At 36.7% G+C, this 25,989-nt stretch overlaps 1 protein-coding gene across 7 annotated transcripts in view; it reads right to left on the reverse strand.

Annotated features, from left to right (window-relative positions):
* The window catches only part of FER (FER tyrosine kinase), a 165,385-nt gene that overhangs the window by 101,316 nt on the left and 38,080 nt on the right, over positions 1-25,989 (reverse strand). For all 7 annotated transcript variants that reach the window (XR_008210530.1, XM_052700998.1, XM_052701000.1 and 4 more), the window contains 4 exons: positions 13,193-13,376; positions 10,490-10,627; positions 9,553-9,672; positions 2,845-2,967 (listed from right to left, as the gene is read on the reverse strand). Coding sequence is in view for 6 of the 7 variants with exons in the window: in XM_052700998.1 (XP_052556958.1) it covers positions 2,845-2,967; positions 9,553-9,672; positions 10,490-10,627; positions 13,193-13,376 (565 nt within the window). In the remaining variant the exon portion in view is untranslated. The remainder of the gene's footprint in view (positions 1-2,844; positions 2,968-9,552; positions 9,673-10,489; positions 10,628-13,192; positions 13,377-25,989) is intronic.

Raw genomic sequence — 25,989 nt, forward strand, 5'->3', positions numbered from 1 at the left:
CACATAATTTAAGGTATATTTTTTATTTTATGAAAGCTTAAAAAAAAAAAAAAGTGTTTTTTTCTTATCTTCTATGAGTGATTTTCACTCTGCTCTGCATATTTCTCTGTTTTTCAGCAGCTATTGAAATCATATCCCATAATCTACTTGTGGTCTCTCTTACAGCACTATTACACAGTATTTTACCGTTAACATACAAGAGAACACAAGAGTATTTTCACATTCCCACTTGTTACCTTTGACCTTACTCCAAATGCAGAGAAACAGCTGCCCTCAACTACTATACGTTTTCATTATTGTTTGTATAAATTTACGTTCTGATTAACCTCTGGAGGTTAGACCTGCACAGCAATCTTCTAACCTCAACCATTCTGTGACAGTCAACAAGGTTTTCACCTTCCTTGAAGGCCACTAGAGAACCATTCTGCGTAGATTAAAAAAAAATAGCCCCAGACCATTCAGTTCTCCCAGAAGTGACCCATGTGAATAAGAGAAACACATACCTAGCACTGAGACTATCAGGTACAAACTCAGCCTTAGAAGCGTGAGACAACACCAATGAAATAACAGAAAGCTGATTTCCTAATAATGAATATGCAGAAGATCAATTAAATGAAGGTGGCCATAAAACAGATCTTCACATAAAGGTATGAGAGAACACGCACACTTAACCTCAATAGGTACTCTACAACAGACAATGAAACATTAGCAGAGGACAAGTAAACCATTTAGGACATCCACCTGGAAGCTAGATGGCTATTAACCTCAATAATTGCCAAAAACCAAACATGTCCAACAGCATGAATCATCTATGCTACAACACTAACACACTCAGATCATTCCACTTGAGCCCAGAAGCTTTGTCTAGAAAGAAACACAGAATTCTCATAGTATGAAAGAGCAGATGGGAAGTTGAGGCACCAGGCCTATAAAGAACAAGGACACTCAAGAAAAATTAAAGTATTCTGTCATTCTGTATGCTCTTAATTTGGAGAAAAAAAAAAATTATAAATTATTCCTGATTACCAAGTCCATTATTCCTACTTCAGAAATGAAGTTGTTTGTTGTACTCATGAACAAGGTTCAAGCAGTTCAGTTGACACCACCCAAAAGACCACTGGAAAATCCTGAAAAAAATCGAAAGCAAGCCTCATAATTCTGTATATCCACAGTTCCAGCTCCATCTGACAAAGAATGGGACACAGCCCAGTATGTTGAAGAAGTTGCTCTGCCATAACTTACACATACAGACACTAAACACTGTGTAGGCAGACATATGCTGATTGCACTACAAGCCAAAGGTCATGGATGGCAAGATTACTCCTTCAGAAACCAATCCTGCGCTAGGCGGTTACTCAAGTCAAGAAGTAATAAGAGAGACATCACTAGTGGCAAAAGACAGAAAGTCATATCTCAGGATGTGTGCAAAACTCTCTGCCTGTGTCTTTTGAGAGTGAATCCTTGCAAGATCAAAAGAGGGCAGCAAGTGAGAAAGTGATGCACTTCAAGATGCACTTCAACATGTGCCTTAATGAAAAGCACAACAGGTGAAAAACTCAATTCACTGTGCTGCTTTAATTAGATACAGAGAAACAACACCTAGTGCAGACTGCCACTGAGAAATCAATAAATTGTTCAGATTAGCAGTGATGAAAATTAGTCAGAAAGAAGTGGGGAAACCTAAGGCTCAACAATAACACAGACTCAAGACAGGCACTGTCTGGACTGAAATAATCTCCTCAACAACATAAACATCTGCTACAGATTATTCAAAGGAGCCTGTACACACCAAGAAACAGAGGGAGAGTTCGAACTACATTCAGAGAGATGTAACCGATAGCAAAGCAATGAAGAAGCATTCCTACAGTAAAGGAGAACAAAATCCATCCAGTTCAAACCGTCTATCCTGTAAGAAAGAAAGGCAGGTCAAGAACTGAATAAATGAAAAACGTGTTGTGAGTATGTGTCCCTTGTCAGTGAAAGAAAATCTGTCTAGTCAGCATGTACACTTACGTAAAGTTTTGAATGTGACTGAAATGCATTTGGCAGTACCAACTGATAAAATGCTTTCCAAGAGCTAAGAATGTGTCCACAGCAAATGAAGATCACCTGAGATATTGCATTACAATTTCCTGTTACTGCAAATCAGTATTTATGACCAAGTGCTTAGTAAGACTACAACTGATCACAAAAAGAACTAGGGAGACATCACCACAAAAATAAAGGTTTTACCTGTTACAGTAACTTCACTTAAGATTGGGATGTGAGTATGAAATAGAGGTTAAAGACCCTGCCCTAAAAGTATCATTATAATAAATGTTTTATTTATGACACATAAAACAACCATTAAAATCTCACCTTCATTATTTATTGAGCAGTACCACAGGGCATTGGCTCTATATTCACTATTCTAATGCAAATGCCATGAAGAATGAACTTAACTTGACAACTTCTAAACATTACTCTGTAAGAAAGATTACACAGCTTCCACATAACTGAAAAAGTCTTCCACAAAATCACATGTATACAATAAACTATGTCAAACAAAGAGACAATCTGAATTGACTCTTTTTCTTCATTTGGGCTGAAGTTACAATGCTAAAAAAAGTTCAGTTATTGAGCTACCATTAATATGACAACAAAATTAAATTAATAGAGCTGCTCAGTTTTCTAATTAATTAGAATCTGGAGTCAAGAAGGCTTATTTTAGAAGCTGAAAATTTATTGTTATTTATAAGAATAGTTTCTCAAAAAAGCAGAACAAGACTGGAGATTATTTCTTATTTAGGAGAATGGCACTATAGACATTTTCCTTCACATTATTACAATTTTAATTCCACTTACTCTGACTTCTTTTCACATGTCTTAGAAGAGTCTTCTATTTTTTTCTCTAGTTCCAACACAAGTTCCTCTTTGCTCAAAAGTGTTTGCTGTGTTTGAATGAGTTCTTCTATTACTGTTTTTAACCTGCAAGACATGCAATACCAAAATCCATTGTGTAAATATATAGAAACTGTACATATTTGGGAACTTTCATTTATCTAAGAAGCATTAATTTTTAATTTTTAAACAGGTCTATACTAAGCTATGTATATCTACAAGGTTGCAAAATGATCTATGCCCACAGGCTCTTCTACCAAGAAAACTTCAGCTATAAATCATGATGAGTTCTGTGGATTAAAGCCTTACAAACATACTGCTGATATCTGAGATGCTTCATTAATTAATAACTTTCTGACTGCGTAAGTACTTTTTAAGTAAATACCCAGAATTGATAGCTGGGATAAAATAAGAAAATAATGAAAGACCTCTAGAGATAATGAAAGAAGAAACAAGTCCTAAATTATTAATTAATACTACGCTTGTTTTAAGAGCAAGCTGCATGCTTCTCTTAACAATTTTTTGGTACAACACAATCTTTGATAACAAAATATGTTCAAATCAAACTATTGTTAAACCAGGAGAAAAGTTTCTAAAGAGTGCCTGTGTGCATTCATATAAAACATAAATGTGTTGATGAGCACCAAAAAGTGGCATACACATCATTATATTAGAAGCTTGCTCCGAAAGTAATGTCTTCTATTTAATTCCATGGAAAGTACAACAGATACAATGAGCACAATAAAACTACTTGATAGAGCAAATTCTTAGCTACAAAATACTATGTGCAACGTAGTCGTCACCATCAGCTACATATCTTCACCAGATTAACAAGTGCCTACATGTCACACTCATCAAAACCTGCAACTGCAGGAGCAACTCAATGTTTCACAGCTGCTATGACAGCACCACCGCATGGGAAAACGTCAACCACACAATCTTTTGCTGACCCAAACGATGACAGTCAGACGGTGCTAAAACAGGACTGTAAGATGGGTATTGTAGTACAGCTCAGCCAAGACTGACAATATGCTCCATTATTTTTCTTTAAACTAGTATGGGGTTTAGTGTTACCAGGTTGCAAGAGAAAGGTTGTCTTCTTCTCTGCCCTGACTCTGGAAGTTCAAGCCTTCAGCTTAGTCAGAGTCATGATACAGCAGTCCAAAGTTAATGGTTTGTCTGGATTCCAGAAAATCCAGAAGGATCACCCCCTCTTAACCCAAAAAACAGCACACACCACTCTACTCATTCAGGGCTGCATCTTGAGCCTTTTCTTTGATGAGGAATTCAAGCCTCCTCATGGACTGTCACTTTGATTCCTGCTTGTAGTGAGGACATCATGTATCATCACTAGTAATCACAAAATTACAGAATTGCAAGGGTTGGAATGGAGATCATCGAGTCCAACCCCTCAGTGAAAGCAGGTTCCCAAAAGTAGGTCACACCAACAGGCATCCAGACAGGTCTTGAATATCTCCAAAAAAGGAGACTCCACAACCTCTCTGTTGTGGAGACCTGTTTCATTGCTTTGTCACTCTCACTGTAATGAAGTTTCTGCTTTCTGTGTGAACTTCTTATGCTCAAATTTTTTGACACTGCTCCTTATCCAACCACAACACACCACTGAAAAAACTCTGGCTTCATCTACTTGCCTCCTGCAATTTAGATACCTATAAATACTGATCAGATTCTTTTAGTCTTCTCCACACTGAACAAACCCAGGTCTCTCAGCCTCTCCTAGCACTGGAGATGCTCCAGGCCCTTTATCATCTTTGTCACCTCCCTACTGGAGTTCTTCCAATAGATCCTTGCCTTCTTTGAACTGGGGAGTTCAATACTGGACACAATATTTCAGATGTGGCCTCACCAAGACAGACTAGGGGGAGAAGATCACCTCCCTCAATCTGCTGGTCATGTTCTTATTAATGCATCCCAGGATATCATCGACCTTCCTGGCTACAAGGGCATACTACTGGAAATGTAATGATGTATTTCAGGAAAATGATATTGTCTGTCTTGTAACAGCTGAAATTCTTGGCTGGTTTCCCACCTGAAATTGAATCTGGCAAAGGAGGTAAAAGTTAGTAAGAAAGGTTTTTTTTAAGTATGTCAACAGTAAAAGGAAGGCTAGGGAAAATTGTGGATGCCCTATTAAATGAGGGGGGTGCTGCGGTAATGGAGGATGCTGAGAAGACGGAGATACTGAACGCCACCTTTGTTTCTGTCTTCAATGCAAAGAGTCCTCTCAGGAATCCCAGACCCTGGAGGTAAGTGAGAGAGTCTGGGAATGCAAGGATCCTCTTTAGTGAGGGAGGAGACGGTCTGAGAGCGTCCTGGCAACATCAGTGTACACCCACGGGCCCTGATGGGATGCATCCATGTGTGAAGAGGGAGCTGGCAAAGGTGACTACTGAACCACACGCTATTATCTTTGAGAGGTCTTGGAGAATGGGAGAGATGCCTGAAGACTGGAGGACAGCCAGTGTCAATGGTGGACAACAGGCTGACTGTAGGACAGCAGTGTGGTGACCAAGAAGGCCAAAGCCATCTTGTAGTGCAATTAAAAAGAGCGTGGCCAGCAGGTCAAGGGAGGTTATCCTCCACCTCAACTCCTTCCTGGTCAGGCCTCACCTGGAGTACTGTATCCAGTTCTGGGCTGAGTGATCTTGGTCTGCTCAGCCTTGAGAAAATCAGACTGATAGGAAAACTGATCAATGACAACAAATATTAAAGGTGCAGGAGGTAAAGGGGTAAGGCCAGATTCTTTTGTGATCCTGGTGATCAGACAAAGGGGACGCAGCCACAAACTGAAGCATAAAAAGTTCTGCGCAAATGTGCACAAGAACTTCTTCATGGTAAGGGTAACAGAGCACTGGAACAGGCTGCCCATGGAGGTTGTGGAATTTCTTTCTCTGGAGATATCCAAGACCCACCTGGATGTCTACCTGCGCAACCTGCTGTAGGGAGCCTGCTTTGGCAAGGGGTTGCACTTGGTGATCTCTAGAGGTCCCATCCATCCCCTACAATTCTGTGATTCCATGAACAGCCCAGTAACATCCTGACAAACTGGCACACAGTGTTCTTTCTGTTCCTATGTAAGAATTCATGAGATCCACCTGCACAAACTTTGTGATATTCCAACACTGTCATCATTGTTCCCAACACACTGCAGCCAATATATCAGCTCTGTACAGAGTTTCCTTGTCATAATCCACCAGTTTGTACAGATGAACCCATCAACATGCATTTCATGGTGGGAAATCTGCGTATGGCCACCTGGTACGTGGCTTATCTTTCATGTCTCTGTCATCACTGCTGAAACACCACCCCCTCAATGCGCTAATATCCATTGTTTGGTATCCACAAATGCTGAGCAAGCATCAAAGAATGTCAGTGGGTGCCATTTTTTCCGTATGGAGAAATTCCATGACAAATCTTTGCTTCATACACAATTCCATGTCAGATGCCATTCTGTCACACCACTCCTCTTCTGCCAGCTGTTGCACAGCAACAAAACATAATGGAATACCAGGGGGAATGTTCAAACCCTACTGCCATACCCCCAACATCTATTTGCAATGTCGTGGGCCAGTATAATAAAATAGGAGGCATTACTTTCAGAGGAGCATGAATGTGCACACATATGTGTACAGAGTGGAACGAGCAAAACACATACAGTACATACTACTACACAGATATGCTGCCCTAAGCCATCCCAGAATGGTGACTATCCTAAGTCATCCCAGAATGGTTAAGGACAACAGAGCAATTTACAGAGACTCTATGACCTATGTCCAGTGTGTCATTTATACCAAAATAGTTTGATCTTAATAGTGAACTAGTTTTCCTGCTGTATTTTACACAGCACACAAAAGAATATACACAACATACACAAACGAATATGTTTAAGCATACTCTTTCTTCAGACAGTACTAGAAAATGCAAGACTTAAATGACTACAAAAAAGCCACATAGTGTATGATAATAACTTGCTTCCCAAATGAACAAGCATCTGCATTTTTATTTTTAGAAAAAAGCAACACATTAATATCTCTTTTTCTAATAAGCAGTTTTACTGTTACTAGATTATTAAAATCTGTACACTGAACTTCTCAGAAATAACAATTCTTACTGACTCTCTGATTTAATATCAATTATCAAATGTTTATACCTTGCTTAAAAATTAATTATCAATTCTTTAACTGAAAACACTGTTGGTTTTTTTGGTCAGCTTTCTAATCAGTATTTTAATCAACACTGTATTTGGCTTAGCAATTAAAATAAAGGAAACAGATGTTACATCTATTACATCTACAAATTTGCAAGTAAGATCAATATATTGCATTCTTAACTTGACTTCTTAAATACACATTCTGCATGTACTGAAACAATATGAAACTGATTGATGGTCCTGAGTTTTAAAATCACTGGCTTTGTTCACATAAATTCTATGTCAGAAAGTTTCTGCAGAGGAGAACAAGCTTCAGTATATACCAAATATAGATACAGCAAAAGCACAAGCATTCAATAAGTTAAAACCAAGCTAATAAGACTGTTCATCACTGTAATATATGATTGTACACATGCAGAACCAACACATTGAAATGCTTTAAAATTTCAAAAATATCTTATTTTATATGACAGCATGAGATTGAAACAGAGTATCAGCGTGGTTCTTTTGAAAATTTCTGAGACTGTAATGGCTGACAATCATAAACTTTCATTGTTATGCTTTTTGGAATTTCCCTTTACCACTCCAAGAAAATCATCAATGTGTATCAGGAGACACCACATCTTCCACACTACTTAGAAAGATGAACCAGTCAACATCAACTTCCACCTAGAATGACAGAATCCTTAAGAATTGGAAGGAACCTTTAAAGGTCATCTAGTCCAACTTAGCTGCTATGAACAGGAACATCCACAGCTTCTATTCTAAAAATATTATCATACCATAAAACTTGTCTTTCAAATGCACAAAAGAATTTGAAGTGGATGAACATCGAGCTTATAAAGAATAGACAGGAGGTTGTACTGAAAATGTGTTTATCTAGGCAACTATGTAGGTGCATATTTACAAATATAAATAGATAGAACCTTGACAATCTTTTTTACAAGAAAACTGCAGTTTCATATGTTTTACTTAGAAATACTAATGTTTTATTCATAAAAGCAAAAAAGTTATTAATTTTTTTGAACTACTGAATGTGGAATCTTAGAAAAACATAAAGATGGATCAAAAAGACTGATTTAATAAGTGTATTTTTCCTGTTACTGAGCTAAAGCTGATTTACATGTACAATGTTTAAATACTCAGGGATGATCTCAGTTTGGTAATAAATATATAAATAAATTTATAAATAAATAAATATGTTAGAAGCATGCTTAAAGAAGGAAGGGGTTTTAACTATTGTAGGACTATTTGACATGATAGATGCAGCTCTTTGAGTACAAAGAAAGAGGAGTTTAACAAAGAAAGTTAAAAATTTACATTTGAAAACTTATTTCAATACCTATTTAAGAATGAATTTATGAAAAGATATGCTAGTAAGTGACCTTGAAAAATAAATGAAAAAAATCCAAAGAATCTCTCATGGTGAGGAAGAATAAGGATTAGAATAATCTATGGAAGATACAGTGTAATGTTTGTGTTCCAAATATCTCAGCTGCTATGAGGATTCCCTATAACCTTGGTTTTCAGAATAATCTACAAGAAACAATTTGATTAAGCAGAAAAGAAGTTAAAAACCACAACTCACCACTGATCTTACTTGGACTAGTTATGCCTTCTATAGCTTATAAGCATGTCAAGCACAGATATACAGAAGAGACATTAAAGAACCACAAACCAATCATTATTCTCACTTAACAGTTTTAAATTGCTATAAGAAATATTAACTGTACTTGTATGTATATTTTAATCTTTGAAGCAACTACAATGGGCTATTTTATGGAAAAGCTAAGGTTGATAAAATAATGAGAATACACTAAGAATAATAACCTCAGCAGAAGAATTGAATGCCAGTGGCAACTGACTAAAGGTAAAGCTGGTAAAATTAATGAAAAGATTTAAATATGTAATAACCAAAATATGTAAATATGCATTTTATCACTGTAAATAAAGTTCCCATGAAACATAATACAAAAAGTATACTTGCTTTAACAAGTTAATATATTTTAAACTCTAATAATGGACTTCCTTTAGAAAACAAAAGCAAACAGAAAACAAGTGAACTACCACATTTGTGAAATTTCTCTGGATGATAATATAAGTCACTAATGACATCACTGTACTCAATGGCTTCACCAGTGGATTCTGGTACTTTTTCCTGGAGTACTAAATGTGGAAACAGTTTTGGGAAGGTAAATAAATGTTTAAGGAAGATTGATGATGCATTTGTGTAAATTTGTGTAATGATGCACTGTGTAAAATAACTGCAGAAGAAGTGAAACTATACTGAAAGTGTTGGCAAGTATTCAGAAGGTCTGGGTATGTTGTGCAAGCGAACAATAAGAACAGAAATCAGTAACAGTTTTTACAGCTTGAAAATAATGATTTGAGAAAACGGACCTTAAAAATGAGCACACAGCAATACAGTGAATTGAATAAGCATTTAATATAAACTATGACAGCATTTCCAAAGGATGAGATTTTTGAAAAAGACAACTTACATGACTTGTAAACTTTCTGCTGTTAGGTTATTCCACATGATCTCATTAGCTTGAAGGTTTTCATTTTCTTCTAATAAGGATGTATCAAATTCTATTTCTTGTTCAACAACTTCTGAAGATCTAATTCATAAAATAAATATTGCATTTATTAAATTGGAATATAGTTAAAATAGAACATAGTTAACATAGAAAATAGTTAAAGAATAGAAAATAGTAATTGTATACACCTTCCTTATCCTTTGAACAAAGAATACAGTCTTAAAAACACCTGAGCATAAAATAAAGTACAATTTTTTGAATTAAGTTCATAGGAGAACCAAAGTTTCTCAGAAGACATCTGTTTGCACAGGCCATTGACCCTGCTATAAACCTGCACTTGACAATTACCAACTCACATATGTTAACAATACAGTATAAACTAAGGGATCTTAGAACTATTTCCATATGTACCTACGTGGAGTTACAGCTCAGTAAGTAACAAATGCAGTATATTTAAAATGCAGTAATCACAACATAGATTGTGATGCCTAACATTCACTTTATTCACACACACACACAATCAGGATAGTGAGAAGAATAAAGCATAGACACGTAGCACTATAATGGATGCAAACCAAATACACAGCAAATTAGATTGCACTGAAGCTGGATGATAATTTATAGTCCACTGTCAGTAACCAAGCTATTACTTTTCACATGCAATAACATTAACATGGATTTTGTTTTTCTACAACAGTCAAAGAGGCGGCTGGTTGAAAAACATCTAGCAGCATTCTGTACATGCAAGTAGAACAACTTTTCAAATTAGGATAAAGTTTTATAAGTAACAAGGTGAAAGAAAAACAAATTCAAGTCTGATCACTCAAGCAGTATTGCAGTTCAATGCAAGACTTACTCAAAAAAATACGAACATGCACACTAAGATAAAAATGTGTACCTGTGAGTATCTATGAAGTCATTATACTCAGAATTAGGGTCTATCTGTTCAACCGAAGTCTGGATCTCTTTGTGGACATTCACAATCTCTTCTGTAACAAGACTGGTGATCTGGCTATACTCATCCAAGATTCCTTTTCTAGAGAGGAAAAAAAATTCTAGTATGACATGGCACTGAAGGCATAGATGGTATTGGAGATGCTTCAAAGTTTCAGTTTGCTGTTTCTATAAATTCTTGTTGCAACTGGCTAAAAAGGGAAAAAATAAGACAATGTATATTACTTAAAGCAATAACAGAGCATTTGTGGCCTTTTCTTTACAAATTGGTTAGAAGTGGAGATGTCTCTAATACCACGATCCTTGTATTGATTACACAGAGAAGATGAACTAAAGCTGCAGAGATTATAAGAAAAAGGAACGTACATAACTTATTGATGACATTCTTTCACAACCAGAGGAATCATCGTGCTTGTCATAAGCTACGCTACAGCATCTCATGTACTCCTGAATAACAAAATACATTCTGAAACATTGAAGAGTGAGAATTTCCCTTAACAATTTTTTTTGTTCATTATTATTTATCCTTTATCACACAGTTATGTTATGAATTTGTTGTTTAGACAAAAACAAGCACACCTCTTTTTGACATGTTAACTAAAAAAGGAAAAAACATCAAAGAGGAAATTCACACAAGAAAGTACAAGCCATTCAGCCTACTAGTCAGTTCCAGAAGTGGGGAAAATAAACTCTGTGATTAATGGTAAGTGGTAAAAGAACAGGCAGTATTTTACCACAAATTTTAAGAGCATCCAGTGAGCATCCATTTCCTCAGAATACTTTCCTGCTCTCTCTGTTTCAGCTTTCCACAAAAGAACTCTCTTTTTTTTGTGACAAATTTGCCGGCTTGCCAGGTGTTGAAGCATGGCAAGACTTTTAAAATACTCATGATTTTAGCCAGCCAAGAGGAAAACACACAGAAAGAGGTAAAAATACATTTTTCCTGGGTATGATCTTTAACTATGTTTACTCAGTAAAAAACATTAATTGCTTGGATTTTTCCAGTATTTATTCTGAGGAGAAAAGGGACAAAGTAAGTCACTAAATCTTGCCTTGCCGGTGAATGTGTCTGAAAAAGCTCCAGAAAACAGTTCAAAGAGTGCAACAAGCCAATATCAGCTACAACAATGCTATATCTAAAAGAAAGGGAATCAATGACAATTACTGTCTATCTACATAAAAACCAAACCAGCTGGTCTGCAAAATCAAAACTATTAAGGAATAATATGGCAACAACACCAAGTTCCACATATGAAATCACTGTTTCTTTTTTGCAGAATTAATTCATGATATCAGAAATCAGTAATTTCCCAATCAATTCAGATTTAACTACAGAAAGTTTTAAAATTGACAAAAATACTTTTCAAGCTTGTATTCACAGACAGCAAATGCAAGTGGGCTCAATAGTCCCTCTTTATACAATAAAATTCTTCAGTGTATTACTTTAACTCACATTTCTGGGAAAAAAAATCAACTTAATTACAATACAGAAATTTAAGTGTGTTCTCTTGTGATTCTGCATACGTTAAGATTAAAAAGACTTACAGTATTACAGAGGTCTATTTAATTTAGATTCTTGCACCAGAGTTAATGACAGTAATACAATAATACTGATAACGGGGCCATTAATGTCAGCTTCCCACAAGCGTATCATAACAGAACCCTGGAACAGGCTGCCCAGAGTGGCTGTGGGGTCTCCTTCTCCAGGAACATTCAAAACTTGCCTAGATGCATTCTTGTGTGACCTAATTTATGTATTCCTGCTCCAGCAAGGGCACTGGACTAGGAGATCTTCCAAGGTCCCCCCAATCCTGACACACTGTGATTATGTGACACTGAGCAGAAAATCTTTAATTCTCCCTCATTTCCTATTTGTGACATAAATACAAACACATATTTCTGTAAAAGTAAGTAAATGAGTTACAGAAGATTGCCTCATATCTAACTGAACAATAGCTATAAAAAAGAAGTAATAATTTTGTCTTTTAGTGACTTACAAAACACCTAAGAAGAGGACCTAACCAGCTCTTCAAGAACTCTTCAGGAAAATCACAGAAGCAGCATGGCAGCTACAGACCAGAAAAGAAGGCTTGATGTCTGTTCTCTAGGATAATCAATTTACACATCTTCTGTCGTGATGCAGAGAATGATCTTCCAGGGAAAAGGTATTTTAAAAATAAAGGTTGGATTCCTCACAGTAAGGTTAGGTTTACATGATCCTATTATTTCCCCACACATTTGACCCTGCATCTGTCCGCCTCCAGAATGACTGTCAAGATGGCCGGACAGTTTTAGCAAAGGTTTTTAGTGGCAAAATTTTATAAAAATGAGACTACTACAAAGGTAACAAACTTCTATATTATTCCAGATGAAGAAGAGGATAAATTGTAAACACTGTAATTAATCTCTTAAATTGAAAAATTAAAACAGTGTCAAGCCAAAATGCATAAATAATCCCTCCAAACTACTGTCTGTATTTGAATAGACTTTCTTACGCACAATTATTGTCTACTGAAAGTTTAAAACAGCTTTTTTCAGTACCCATGATATATTAATTAATTGATTGCAATTCACTAATTTTTAACTATGCAATAAAATAGAATACTACACACATTTGCAAGTTAAAATATGTAAGGAAGTATCTTACAGGGCTTTAATCATTTCTTCTTGCATTTTCTGTAGTGAATCAAGTAACAAAGGAAGCGTAGTGTCATAATATTGGTGCTGATACAACTGTGCTCCTTTCAGTGCCAATACATACTGATTATGCAACATATGAAGCTTCATAGTGGCTTTATCACATCGATCTTTGGCTTTCTCAGTCTCCTTTCCTAGGGGAAAACAGAATCAAAACAAAACAAAAAAAGAAAAGGTGAATTAAAAGTACACAGATTTGTGGGTGGCATGAATCTAACTGATATCTAATTGATTCATAATAGGTTTGCACTTTATTTTTAAATTATTATCCTACAGAAACATCAATCCAAGATATTTGACAATACATGGAGTTTTTTTATTATTATTAGTTGGAAATACAACTTTTCCAAAATATTTTGCTGAAGAAATAAATTTGACCATTCTGAAGTTTCTAATACAACCAAATCTCTTGGTTTTCTTATTCCAGGTAAGAAAAAAAACTACTTTTACTTTGACCAGAATTCTTTATCTAAAAGTACATGAAAACCACTGTATATTCTGGTATAGAAATAATATAACTGTCAAGAATAAAGACTAAAAAATTCACACACGCAACTACTGAAACACTAACATTTCATTTGCCTCAAAGCGAACAAACATTTTAAACGAGGAAAATAAGAGATGTCTTGCTAGCTGAGATTTACACAGAAGCTATCATTTATTTTGAGTAAGCACTCTAGTGCTACATATCATCCCAAGCAAGCACTGATGCAGTCTCGTATTAGTAGCTGAACTGCAGCACTGTTACTCCTGTACAAAACTCTCAGCTCTACTATAACTTAACATTTCCTCATCACTGTCAGTACACTGATCAGGAGCTCAACACTGCATCTTAGCTCTATCAGATCAGTTCAGTGCTGAACCAGAGAGCTACAAGGTACTTCAGGAGGTCATCTACTCTACTCTTAGCCACAGTAATTACACAGATTCATGACATGTCTTCCTAAAATCTCCAGTGATAGCTATGCAGTTTCCCAGTACTAATCAGGCCTGGTGCTGTGCGAGCTCAAAATACACCCTCATTATATAATTCCTTCATTCTCCACTACAAATTTATAAATTTAAACTGTTGCTTATTTTACCAATGTGTGACATGAAAAATAGATTCTACAGCCCTCTGTAATTCATCTTTTATGTAGCAGAAGATAATGCACTCTCCTTTTCCACCCAATCTTTGTGCCAAATGGCTCACAACTTTACACAAGTGTAACCTCAGGTAAAATTCAACTTTGGAAGCCAAAGGGTAAATCACGCTCCTACTTCTCCCAAAAAACAAACCAAAAAAAGCTTTTTTTGAACACCATACAATCGTGTTATAAGGATAGGAGGCAGTTGATATAGCTACCTTAAACTTGTTTCAGTTTTCAGATCATCCAGGAAAGGCAATGATCACAATTACTTAATAAAGAAGAAACAGCTCACCCTTTTCCATGGATCAGGGCTCACTAGAAACTCCCGGAGAAGGAGATCTCCGAACAGAGATGCTTCCTTTTGGCTACCAGCCCTAAAATGAGGTTAGAACCCAGAGTCCATCCGTTCCAGTCACACAGGTGAATTGCTTGCATCTATGCTCCCAGTGCTCAATCACTGGTTCAGGTTGTGACTTAAGGGTTCCCACAAACGTTAGCACTAAACATATATATATGTATATATACACACACTATTTATTTCTAGACATCTCTTGAGTTTCTTGAATGATCTGAAAGTCTATAGCTGTCCTCCTGTGCACTTTAAATTCCCTTAAGGTATACTGATACTTGTAAATTTAACAATCAAATTCTGGATCCAAGTGATGATACACTGAAAGACCGCCCACATCTAATCCCAACATATATCCTGCATGATACATTATCCTGATAGGAGCCCCTTAACATCTATTCACCAACCAGCTTTATGCTGACAGATCTGCACCTCTACTAGGATATTTCCAACCTGATCATGCGCTGCCCTTATCATCGTCATGAAAGGATAATTATATTGACAGTTCCTCACTGTGACTTATAAGATCGTCCCCATATCCTTGTTATAAATAATCAGATACTTATTAATTGTCTGATTACTTCTTCCAGGAATTAAAAGCATTTTAAATGAATCTTTATCTGCAATTATCAAGTGCGGATTCACAATTATCTGCACAAATTAACATACACTAACTAGAACAATCTCATTTAAGCTGCTGCATTTCTTTTAATTTTACAATAAATTAAATAATAAAAGACTATTTTATCATGTCAACTACACATCACAAAGCATTACAGAAAAGAAAGATACAGTTTTTAAAATTAAAAACCTTAATGTATATCTTGAAAAGCTGAAATTTTGTTGAACAAGAAACAGACAAAGGACTGGACTGTATATTCTGATAAAACACAGAAATACATTAAGGCATGTCAAAAAAAGTTGAGAGACAAACTTCTACAGCAATAACAAATTGGTCCTCTTTCAAATACACAGGAGTCAGTAAGCTTGTCAGAAAGCCTACATGATAGCTACATAGAAAGAGCTGGTAGGAAAGAAAAAAATGTGACTATTTTCCATTCATGTTCATTACAAATGACGTTCCGAATTTTCCATGCTGAAATGTCTCCCTGTGAAAGAGATAAACAATCTTTCCCAGGAGGCGTCAGAAATTAGCAGGACTGGAAGCTGTTTAGCTTTAGAACTCTGAGGGTATCTGGGAACATTGTAACAGAAATACTATGATCAATTTTTAAAGCAAGAAGTAGGGACTCAGTGGGTAGCCCTCAGAAATATTAGCTGGGGCTTAATATATGAGATGATGAAGATGCTGTTGAAGATGTTGACTCAAGCAAATTAAAAAAAATCATGCTTCACTGGAAGACTTTTTTTTGTTTTGTTTTGCCAAAACATAAGAATACTGAGCTTTTTGATCTCTATCAAACCTGTATCATTTGCAGGGCAGGAGAAAAACAGCTTGGCCAGAATAGTATTCCAGAACGTAGAAACTGCTGAACGCATCTGACACCAGTGTACCAAGACCACAGGACAGTAGGATAGCGTAGTATTCCACTTTCCCATTCTTCAAGTACTTGGTTATATTACCCCCTAACAAAAGACTTCAGCAAATCTGAGAATGAATCGAAGTGTAATATACACTCAGCTTTCAAGTACAGTAGGCTAAGGCATCAGTTTGGCTGTTGATAGACAAAACACATACCAGATGGTGTTTGTGGAGAATAGCAGGCATGTGAACATGTAAAGATAATGGAAAACAACAGAATACTGTTTGTAGGGGAAACCATCAAGTAGTACTGAGAGTTCTGGAACTGCATGAAAGAGGACAAGGCAGCTGGAACTCCAAACTGGAACAACTCAGTTTTGCTTAAACACAGCCTAACCCTTGCACTGCACTGAGAACTCCTTGGGAAACTGGCAAAGGATGTCAAGATGGCAGCAGAGAAAGAAATGTTGGACTGTTTAGGTTATATAAACAAAAATTATCTCCAAATATTACAGTAGAATGAAGAGCTTAAATCGTGCAGCTTGTCCACACGTCTTTAAGCTGCATACTCTATCAGTTAAACAAAAATCAACATACGTAAAACCAAACAGAGCTCCATCAGTAAACATCACAACAGAGAGCTTTCAACAGCTAAGCTAATCACACCACTAATAATCACAACTACATAACTAGAGACTATCAGCACTGTATCACTTTCATGACACTTGTTAATAGCTAAACTACTCCTTTTTATGCTGTAAGAACTAAGTGCCTTTGCTACTCATTACTCATTGGGAAAATACCTCCAAAAATTCCAAACTAGATCAACTTACCATACACATTCTACTTTCAAATGCAGTCTCTGAACATGTAATTAACAAAAAAAAAGCAGCTGCAGTACTATTCCCATCCTTTATTCTTTAAAACAGAAAAATGCAGTGAGGCAGAGTACACAGTTGTTCTATGTGTCAATTTACATTGAGGAAAACATCAAATTTTTCTTATCTATATACAGAATGTTACAGATAGATATAATCCTACCACCATCAGTCATCAAATCTGTTCAATGTTTATAGAAACAAACTGAGTGTACAATATGTCAGGTCACAAACAGTACCGTGCAGCTTGAAAAATTCAATTATAAAAATTTGACATTTGCAAAGAAAAGGTTGGCATTCTTGTTAAACTATTCCAGAGAGTCAAGTATTCCAATTTCTGTTTAAAACTGTTGTATTTAGTACAGGAGCCATCCAGAAAAACTCTCATAGGGTATTTTCTATTAGAAGCACAGATTTACTTACAATGGCAAAATGTTAACTGGATAACTCTTTAGAACTAAGAAAAAATCAGCTCATAAATTTTATCATATTTTAAATATGTATTAATCCACAGTGAAAACATGTCAAAGAAATTGACCTTCAGAAAATAAATATTGCACAGGCAGAAAAAAATTCATATATATTTTGGATTAAAAAGACATAATTCTACTAAGGAGCTCAATTTTTTGTCCTTACAATTTTTACCCTCAATGTTTAATGTTTGGTCAAAAGTGTTAAATAAAGGCTTAAAATCTTTTATATGTTCACTATTTTTAGCTACCACCAACTTCAATAAAATTTAACATTTGTGTAATTTCCAAATTTACATTACAGTTAATACTGTTCTCTTGAAATTCTTAAACTGTAATACTTTGACATACAGTGCAACATATTCACTCATTTGCACACAAGGATCCATCTACTGAGGGGTGATATCTGTAGTACAACACTTAGGAACTAGCAGAAGTTTAGCTGTTCAGATTTCATATTCAGCTTCATGGTAGTGTGGGTTAAGAAATAACCAATACTCTATTGTTTCTGCAACAGCAGATTCCAGTTAAGATTTCCAGTTTAAGAGTTTCAGCTAAATATTAAGTAATATCCCACAACACAAGTGAAGATCCGAGAGATAAAATCATTTTATTATAAATTTATCCTTTTGAAAGAGAAAATGCATGCAGTGAAAATCAAAGGTTTGACCAACATGGAATTCAAAGCATTCCTCTTGAAATCAAAAGTTCAAATATAAACATTTTGGATAGCTCAAACACAAAAAGTGGTTACGAAGAATTCTGAAACTGAATGTTCTACGAAATAATTGCTTGGTATCTACATAGAACATCAGCTAGTAGGAAAACAAAAAAACAAACAACAACAACAAAAAAAAACTCCACAACACTGTACTTTAAAGGATACATGCTAGTATAAGCCCAGAGCTTTTCTTCATTCCAAAATTAATGAATAAATCCTACAGCTCACACAAACATCTCTGCCCAGGGAACTCTAAATAAAGATTAACTTGCACTTCTTTGCAACAATGTTAAGAAAAATTCTCAAGAAGACCAAATCAGAGTACTACTTTTTGAGCTATTTGTTCTTAAATTCCTTCAACAAAGGAGAGAGGAAAGTGGCAGAATTCTAAGACTGATCAAACAAAAATTAAAGTGCCATCTGAAAATCTTGACATACCATATACGAATAACAGTGGGGAAGAAAATAACTAGACAAAAAAAAATTACAGGCAAGAATCTCAGAGAAACTTCCAAGACAAAACATGACATCAAAAATTTAAGTCACTGCCTCTTTCAGTTCAGGAAGTGCAAAAGCAAATCTGATCAAATTTCTGGTTATGGGTGAAAACAGGAAAAACAACACAGGCAATGTTGAAGAGTAGTACTGATGAGACAGTACTTTGTTATTGGAGAAAGAAGAGATGACAGGATATGATAAAAACAGCTGACTCAGGGATAGAGGATCCCTTACTAAACAGACAGCGTGTGTTTGACAGCTCATGTTTCAAATAGCAAACTTTCAGCAACAAACCACACAATATCATAAGGAAATACACAAATGGCCTGGGTAATACTTGGAACATAGTAAGATAATGGAACAGGCTACACTCCTTCGTCACCTTAGAAGTTTCCTTTGGATATCTCATCTATTTTGGCTTATTCTGCGGCTCAGATGCAATGAGTGGTTTTAGTTTAAATTAGCATCTGCCTTTATTAGGCTATCTAGGTGTGCTTCCCATGAAAAGCCAAGAAGCTTGCCACTTAAAATTTCACTGGATTATCATACCATCTGATTTGAGACAAGCTTTAAGGGGAGAAAAGAGGGCAAGTATTAGGGCTTTTAAAATGTATTACTATTGTAGAATAAAGCATCAATCATCCTTTGGTACACAAAGCAAATCTTCAGAATAAAACTTCTTTTTGAGTCATAAAAATGTTTCTTTTTGGTTTACCTTAGAATCTTTTTCCTAAGTGCCACAAATAACATATAAAAGTCCATCTATTAGACAGTGAATAGTGTTTATGATACCAGTTTTTCTAGCACTGTGTCTATCTTCTCATATACTTATTTCCCAACGTTTCCAGTATCAGAGGTAACTCCTGAACATTTTGCTGCTTCTCAATTTGTTTTTCAATATAACAAACATCTTTAAGAAGAAAATTTTTCTTATTAATTCTAGAAAGACACATTATCAAAGGGCATTATGTCACTCTGCCTAGAAAAGAATGCACCTTTTTATTATTGAATTGCTTTATTCTATTTAAAATGTTTTTTTATCTCATCAGTGAGATGACTAACACTTTCACATTGGTCATCTTCCAGCAACATTTTTTTAAAGCAATATGATACATTAATGTTAAAGAATTTTGAACTAATCCTTATAACTGCTTCCACAGATTCATGAATGGAGGGAGTACTAGTGGGATCTCTGTATTCTGCTTCTCTCAAGTAAATATCGTACATACTTTTTAAATTAAAGCAAGCAATTTTGAAAACATAGATGCCCAGTCCCTGAAGGTGCTTAAGGCCAGGCTGGATGGGTACCTTGGGCATTCTGCTAGTAGCTGATCTGGTAGCTGGCAACTCGCCTGAAGTCCATTCCAACACAAGCCATTCTATGATTCTACCATAGGACAGAAAAAAATAAAGACTATAGTGATAATTCAAGGCAGAGTAAGTAGTTTTATTCAAGGTAACTGATCTCAGTAATAAAGAAAATATTACACAATTCACAACTGAATTCTGATTCTTGTTAGTTCTGTCTTAGGAATCAAAGTCTGAGACTGGTCAACCCTAGCATTATTCTCTAAATAAAGAGATGCAAGCATAATGCTCTTAACTGACATGGTTTTCAAGACTACTGCTACAAAGATATTACTTCCATTTTCTTTCCATCTAAGATATTTTTCTTCCCTTAATGTATTGCAAGAAGTCTACATGAATTCAACAAGGAAAATCACCCACTTCCTCCTCTAATCAACTTATTTCTTAGACAAGTATAACAAGTTTCTTCCATACCTTATCTAACAAAATAATGAGTGCAACTAACAAATACTTCTCTTTCGGGAAAAAAACTATGTGTATATGCTTCATGATTTCAAATTTACAGAACACTGAAGACCTAAACTTCTGAGTTAAGAGTTAGTTCAATAAATTTATTTACTTTATGCATATCAGTACTTACATAAACAAAGTACAAAAATAAAAAGAATTGAAACACGATCTGCAGTAACATGTTTGAATAAGCACCATTAAAAAATATTCTCTGACCCATAAATGCTGATTTGTGAGGACTGAAGAGAACATCCTGGTGCTGCATGTCCACTGTGAGTAGAAACGATATGTTGAAGATGGTTCCAAATTCCATCAGAAGTCCACAGAGTTTCCTTCTCTAGAAGCTTTACTTCACACAGAAGAAATAACCCTAGCATCTGCAAGCACTGCTGTAGTGCCTATGAGCTACAACAGAGTACTCACGCCCACTAACAATGCAAGCTGTAGGCCAAGAAGAGCACAGGCCTGCCAAGAAGGACATGGGCATACTGGATGGTGGATGGCAAGCACACATGAGTCAGCAATGAGTCCTCACAGCCCAGCAATCCAACTTTATCCTGGGCTGCATCAAAAGAAGCAAGGAGAGGGAGGTGATGCTGCCCATCTGCTCTGTGCTGGTGAGGCTTCAACTAGAGAACTGCATCCAGATGTGAGTCCTCAGCACAGGAGAGACAGATCTATTGAAGTATGTCCAGAGGAGGGCCACAGAAATGATCCAGTGGAACACCCTCCCCTGCCAGAACATGCTGAGAGAGAAAAAGCTCCAGAGAGATCTAAGAGCTGTATTTCAGTATCATAAAAGGGAAGACTGTAAGAAAGAAGGGGACAGACTCTTTAGCAGGATCTGCTGAGAAAGGACAAGGGAAAATGGTTTCAAACTAAAGGAAGAGAGATTTATACTGGATATAAGGAAGATGATTTTACAACAAGGGCAGTAGGGCACTGGAACAGGGCTTCACAAAGAGTCAGTGGATACCCCATCCTTGGAGATATTCAAAGTCAGGCTGGATGGGGCTCTGAGCAAATTGACGTGGCTTAGGTGTCCTGTTCATTGCATGTGAGTTGGACTAGATGGCCACTGAGTGCTCCTTTCAACTCAAACAATTTTATGATTGATTTGAAATCCATCCCAGCCTGCTGACATCTGTGAATAAGACAGATTGGTTCAACAAACAATATTTGTTTCATCTTACAACATTAGGTTCAGTCAAAATTAAACTCAAGAGTTTTTCCCATCTCAGTAAACCCTAAAGGCAACACATGCCACAAGGAAATGTAATAGTATAATCACTATTTTACAGACAGAATTAATGCACCAGCCACCTAATAAAAGTATTTCCTGGCCACTCAGATAGCACAAAGAGTAGCAGGACAACAATTTGAATGAAAGCCTTTTTAGCTGCTGTCTTATTTGTGAACATTCAATATATAACACAAAAGACAAATGAAATCTAAAGAATCGTATCACAAGAGTTGCAGGTTTCAAAAATCGTTCTTTCATCTGATGCAATGCTCTGTAGTGTGCTAGGTTTCCAGTCTCCCCTAAATCACAACATTGTCAGGGAACATAAGCCAGCCTAGAGAAATCTCATATGTGATATTCCACCATACAGGAGCAGCACAAAATGAAATAATGAAATAATATACTAAATCTCTATACTGTTTATTTTGGAGCCATTCTGTTACTTAAAAATGTTACAATAGTTTCCACATTCAGTCAGTAATTAACTAGCAACAAGAATGCAGTAAACATCTTCACAAGATGTATTTCCAGTAAAACTATAAACATTGTTGTGTAAAGATGATATTGTACTAAAATCCAGTATGAACCTACCACAGCAATACTGGCAATATTTCAGCTTGCAAAGATTACCTGATACAAAATTGTTTCACATTTTAACACCAAATACCAAAATCGGCTATAAAAATAAATGCTAGTCTAAGAATTAATGCTTTCCTTTTATATTTTTTTTTGTTTTTGTTTTTTGTTTTTTTAAGGTGTAGGAAAACTGAGACTCAAATTGTAGTGAGAAATGTCAACAACTGTTCTACGGTTTCCAGTTTGTATTCTTTACTTATTATTTATGAAACTTTTTAGAACTTTGTGACCTCTGGTTGGGAAAAACAATGTCTTTCCATCTGGCATACATTTTGTTTTGATGCATTTTCCTGTAGCAGCTAAGTCAATATGCTGCATTCTATTTAATTACTCTGTTACTCAGCATCATTGTGTTAGAATATCACTGCAGGTTTAGAAGTGTACGTACAATATGCAATTGTCACTATGGGACACTGCTGTAAGAAGATGACAATTTTTCTTCTGTACAGCACACATGCAAAAGACTACAAAGGGCATCTATTTCACTATATAAAGATAGCTCAGTAGTTCTCAAGCTTTTCTCCAAATGACCCCAACATGCCCTACTGGCTCAATTCTGTAGATGAACACACTGTGCATTCCGAGCACATTATTACAAAATGTTCCAATTCAAATGTTTTAAAACCAGAAGAGATTATTAGAAAGAATTTGTGCAGATTCTCAGCTGGTAAGTATACATCATCAGAAGCACTGAATCAGTTCAGTCTGTGACTTTACCCTTCTCTCATGACCCATAAAATCATAGACAGAAGTAAGGACTGTAAAGGACAAAAACTGCTCATCAATCAAATGATAAGCAACAATCAGACTGCCTGACAAAGAGATCTCCACACCCAAGCACAACCAGCCAAGCTACATTTGTGACTCCCACGGTAATCACTGGTCCACAAAAGAACAGCAAATCATGTCGCTAATGAAAACATCACTCCTGTTTTTAAGAATGGTAGAAAGGAAAACCCAAGAAACTACAGGCCATTGATCCTCACCTCTGTGCCTGGGAAGAGATCATAGAACAGATCCTCCTGGAAGATCTGTTAAGGCACATGCAAGGCAGGGAGGTGGTCCAGGACAACCAGCAGAGCTACACTGACAGCAAGTTGTGCCTAAAAAATCTGGTGCCCTTCTAAGATTGAATGACAGCATCAATTGGAAAGGGAAGAGTGACCAGTGTCATCTAATTTTAACACGGTCTCATACCACATCATATCTCTAAATTGGAAAGATATGGATTTGAAGCCTGGACTAGTCAGTGGAAAAAGAAACTGGTTGGATGGTCATAGCCAGAGAGCTGTTGTCAACAGATCTATGCCCAGGTGGAGGCTGGTCATGAGTGGTGCCTCCCAGATGTCTGTCCTGAGACCAGCGTTCTTCAGCATCCTTATCACCAACACACACAGTGGGACCTCTGCAGGACTGCAGACAGCACTAAACTGAGTGGTTCAGTTGATATTACGAATGGAAAGAATGCCATGCAAAAGGACATATACAAACTTAAGAAGCAGGCACAGAAGAGGTTCAGTAAGGTTCAACAAGGTCAAGTGCAAGGCACTGCATCTGGGTTAGGGCAATATACACGTGTGCAGAAAAACTCTTTGAGGGTAGCCTTGTGGACGAGAATTTGGGGAGTTCTGGTGGATGACAAGCTTCACATGAGCAGCTGTGTGTACACACAGCCTGGAAAGCCAACAGTATCCTGGTCTGCATTAAAAGAGGTTGATGCGGAAGGTGATGGAGGTGATTGCCCCCCTCTGCTCTGTCTTCATGAGGCCTTAGGTCTGGAGAGCTCAGAAAAGAAAGACATGGAGCAATTGGAGCAGGTCCAGAGGAGGGCCACAAGGGTGATCCACAGGCAGGAGCACTTCTTCTACAAAGAACAGCTTAGGCTGCCAGGTTTCTTCACTTGAGAGAAAGCTCTAGCAAGACCTCATTGTGGCCTTTCAGTACTTGAGGGGAGCTTATGAACAAGAGACCAACTTTTTACAGTCTGAGTAGTGATAAGACAAGGGGGAATTGTTCTAACTAAAAGGGGGGGAGATTTATGTTAGACGTTAGGTGGACATGCTTTACTCAATAAATTGTGAATGAGCCACCCCCGGAGATTTTCACAGCTAGCCTGGATGGGACCCTGAGGAGCATAATCTAGGAGCTGGTAACCCTGCCCATGGCAGGGAATTCACCCCAAATGATCCTGTGATTCGACGATTTCTGACCAACACGGCAGCAGACACTGGCAGCCAGAACAGGGCAGTAAAATGCAGTCTAAGCAAGTGGGAGTTAGCAGTGCATCATCTGCTCAGGTGTGCCACTATTCTCCCAGAGGGAAGAGCAAAAGATATGCTGCAGGGGGGCTTCCCAGAACTCCTGACACACCATCTCTGTCACTTTCACCTCTCTCCGCTCTGGAGAGCACAAATCCTTGCATAATGAAATTCCTGCATCCTTCAGAAAGCAGTTCCATTTTCCTCACTGTGAAATAGCTTCTCCTTCTCCAGGCAAAATCTCCTCCAGTCACCTTCCCATTCCCCACTAGAAACACAGCTAGTAATTACCTGGTGTCATAATTCATCACTTAACTTTTATTCTCATTCCTCAGATTCTCTTTGTATTTTTAGTTAGAAAAGAAAGCAGCTGTAACTCTCTAAAGCATCAACATGCTGGTTCTAAATGACTGTCCTGTTAGCTGGTGTAAAGTATGACACAGGTTAGCCAAAAAGCTGAGCTAAAAAAATCATAAAATCAACTTCTTCTAAAGAAGATCACTATCAATAATTCCCAATTTTGCCACTTTCACTTTTTCACTTAAACACTCTAAGCGTTCAGCTTAAAATCTAAGTATGCTTTTAACGACTCAAAGGAACTGTCTTCCCTAGGTAGAGAAACGCATGTACCTCTCTCAGTAGTTGTTTCAGTATTTTCTTAGTAGAAATACTGTAAGTATTGCTATAAACCATACAGTCACCAAATTGCATAATGATTACAATTGCAAAACAGAAATTTCTAAGTCATTCCTTTGTTATGACTTGCTTTGATGTTGACTAACTTGCATGTGTACTCTGCAGACTTAGCAGCTCCAGCCCAGGAGCAAGGACTAAATCGTATTTCCTGCAGAGTAGCTGTTTTCTTCTGCTCTTGACAGGAGGGGTCAGACACTGAATGAAGAGTGTAATGAAGAGTAATGAAGAGTTGGTTTTCCAGAGGAACAGAGTCTGTCAAGAATCATATTTTCCAAAAGCAGAAATGAACTGGCTCATGTTTCTTCTGAGAGTCAGTGACAACAATTTTCATTTTTCTGTTTAACTAAATATTTTCAGCTTATTTCCAATATTCAGCTATGCCCTCCCACTGTTACTGTACGCAGCATTCCTTCCCTTGCTTTCAATCATTCTTGAGAGACTCAAAAACCAAACCAGTTTTCATGTTAACAAAAAGACTATCTCCTAATAGCACATCACTTGAGTAAGCTGCTGCTATTCAACTAATGCCTGGAATAATGAAATACTATAATTTTAAGACTTCCCTAA

This window comes from Tympanuchus pallidicinctus, unplaced genomic scaffold (assembly GCF_026119805.1).
Source record: "Tympanuchus pallidicinctus isolate F22 unplaced genomic scaffold, pur_lepc_1.0 scaffold4, whole genome shotgun sequence".
Classification (NCBI taxonomy): Eukaryota; Metazoa; Chordata; class Aves; order Galliformes; family Phasianidae; genus Tympanuchus; species Tympanuchus pallidicinctus.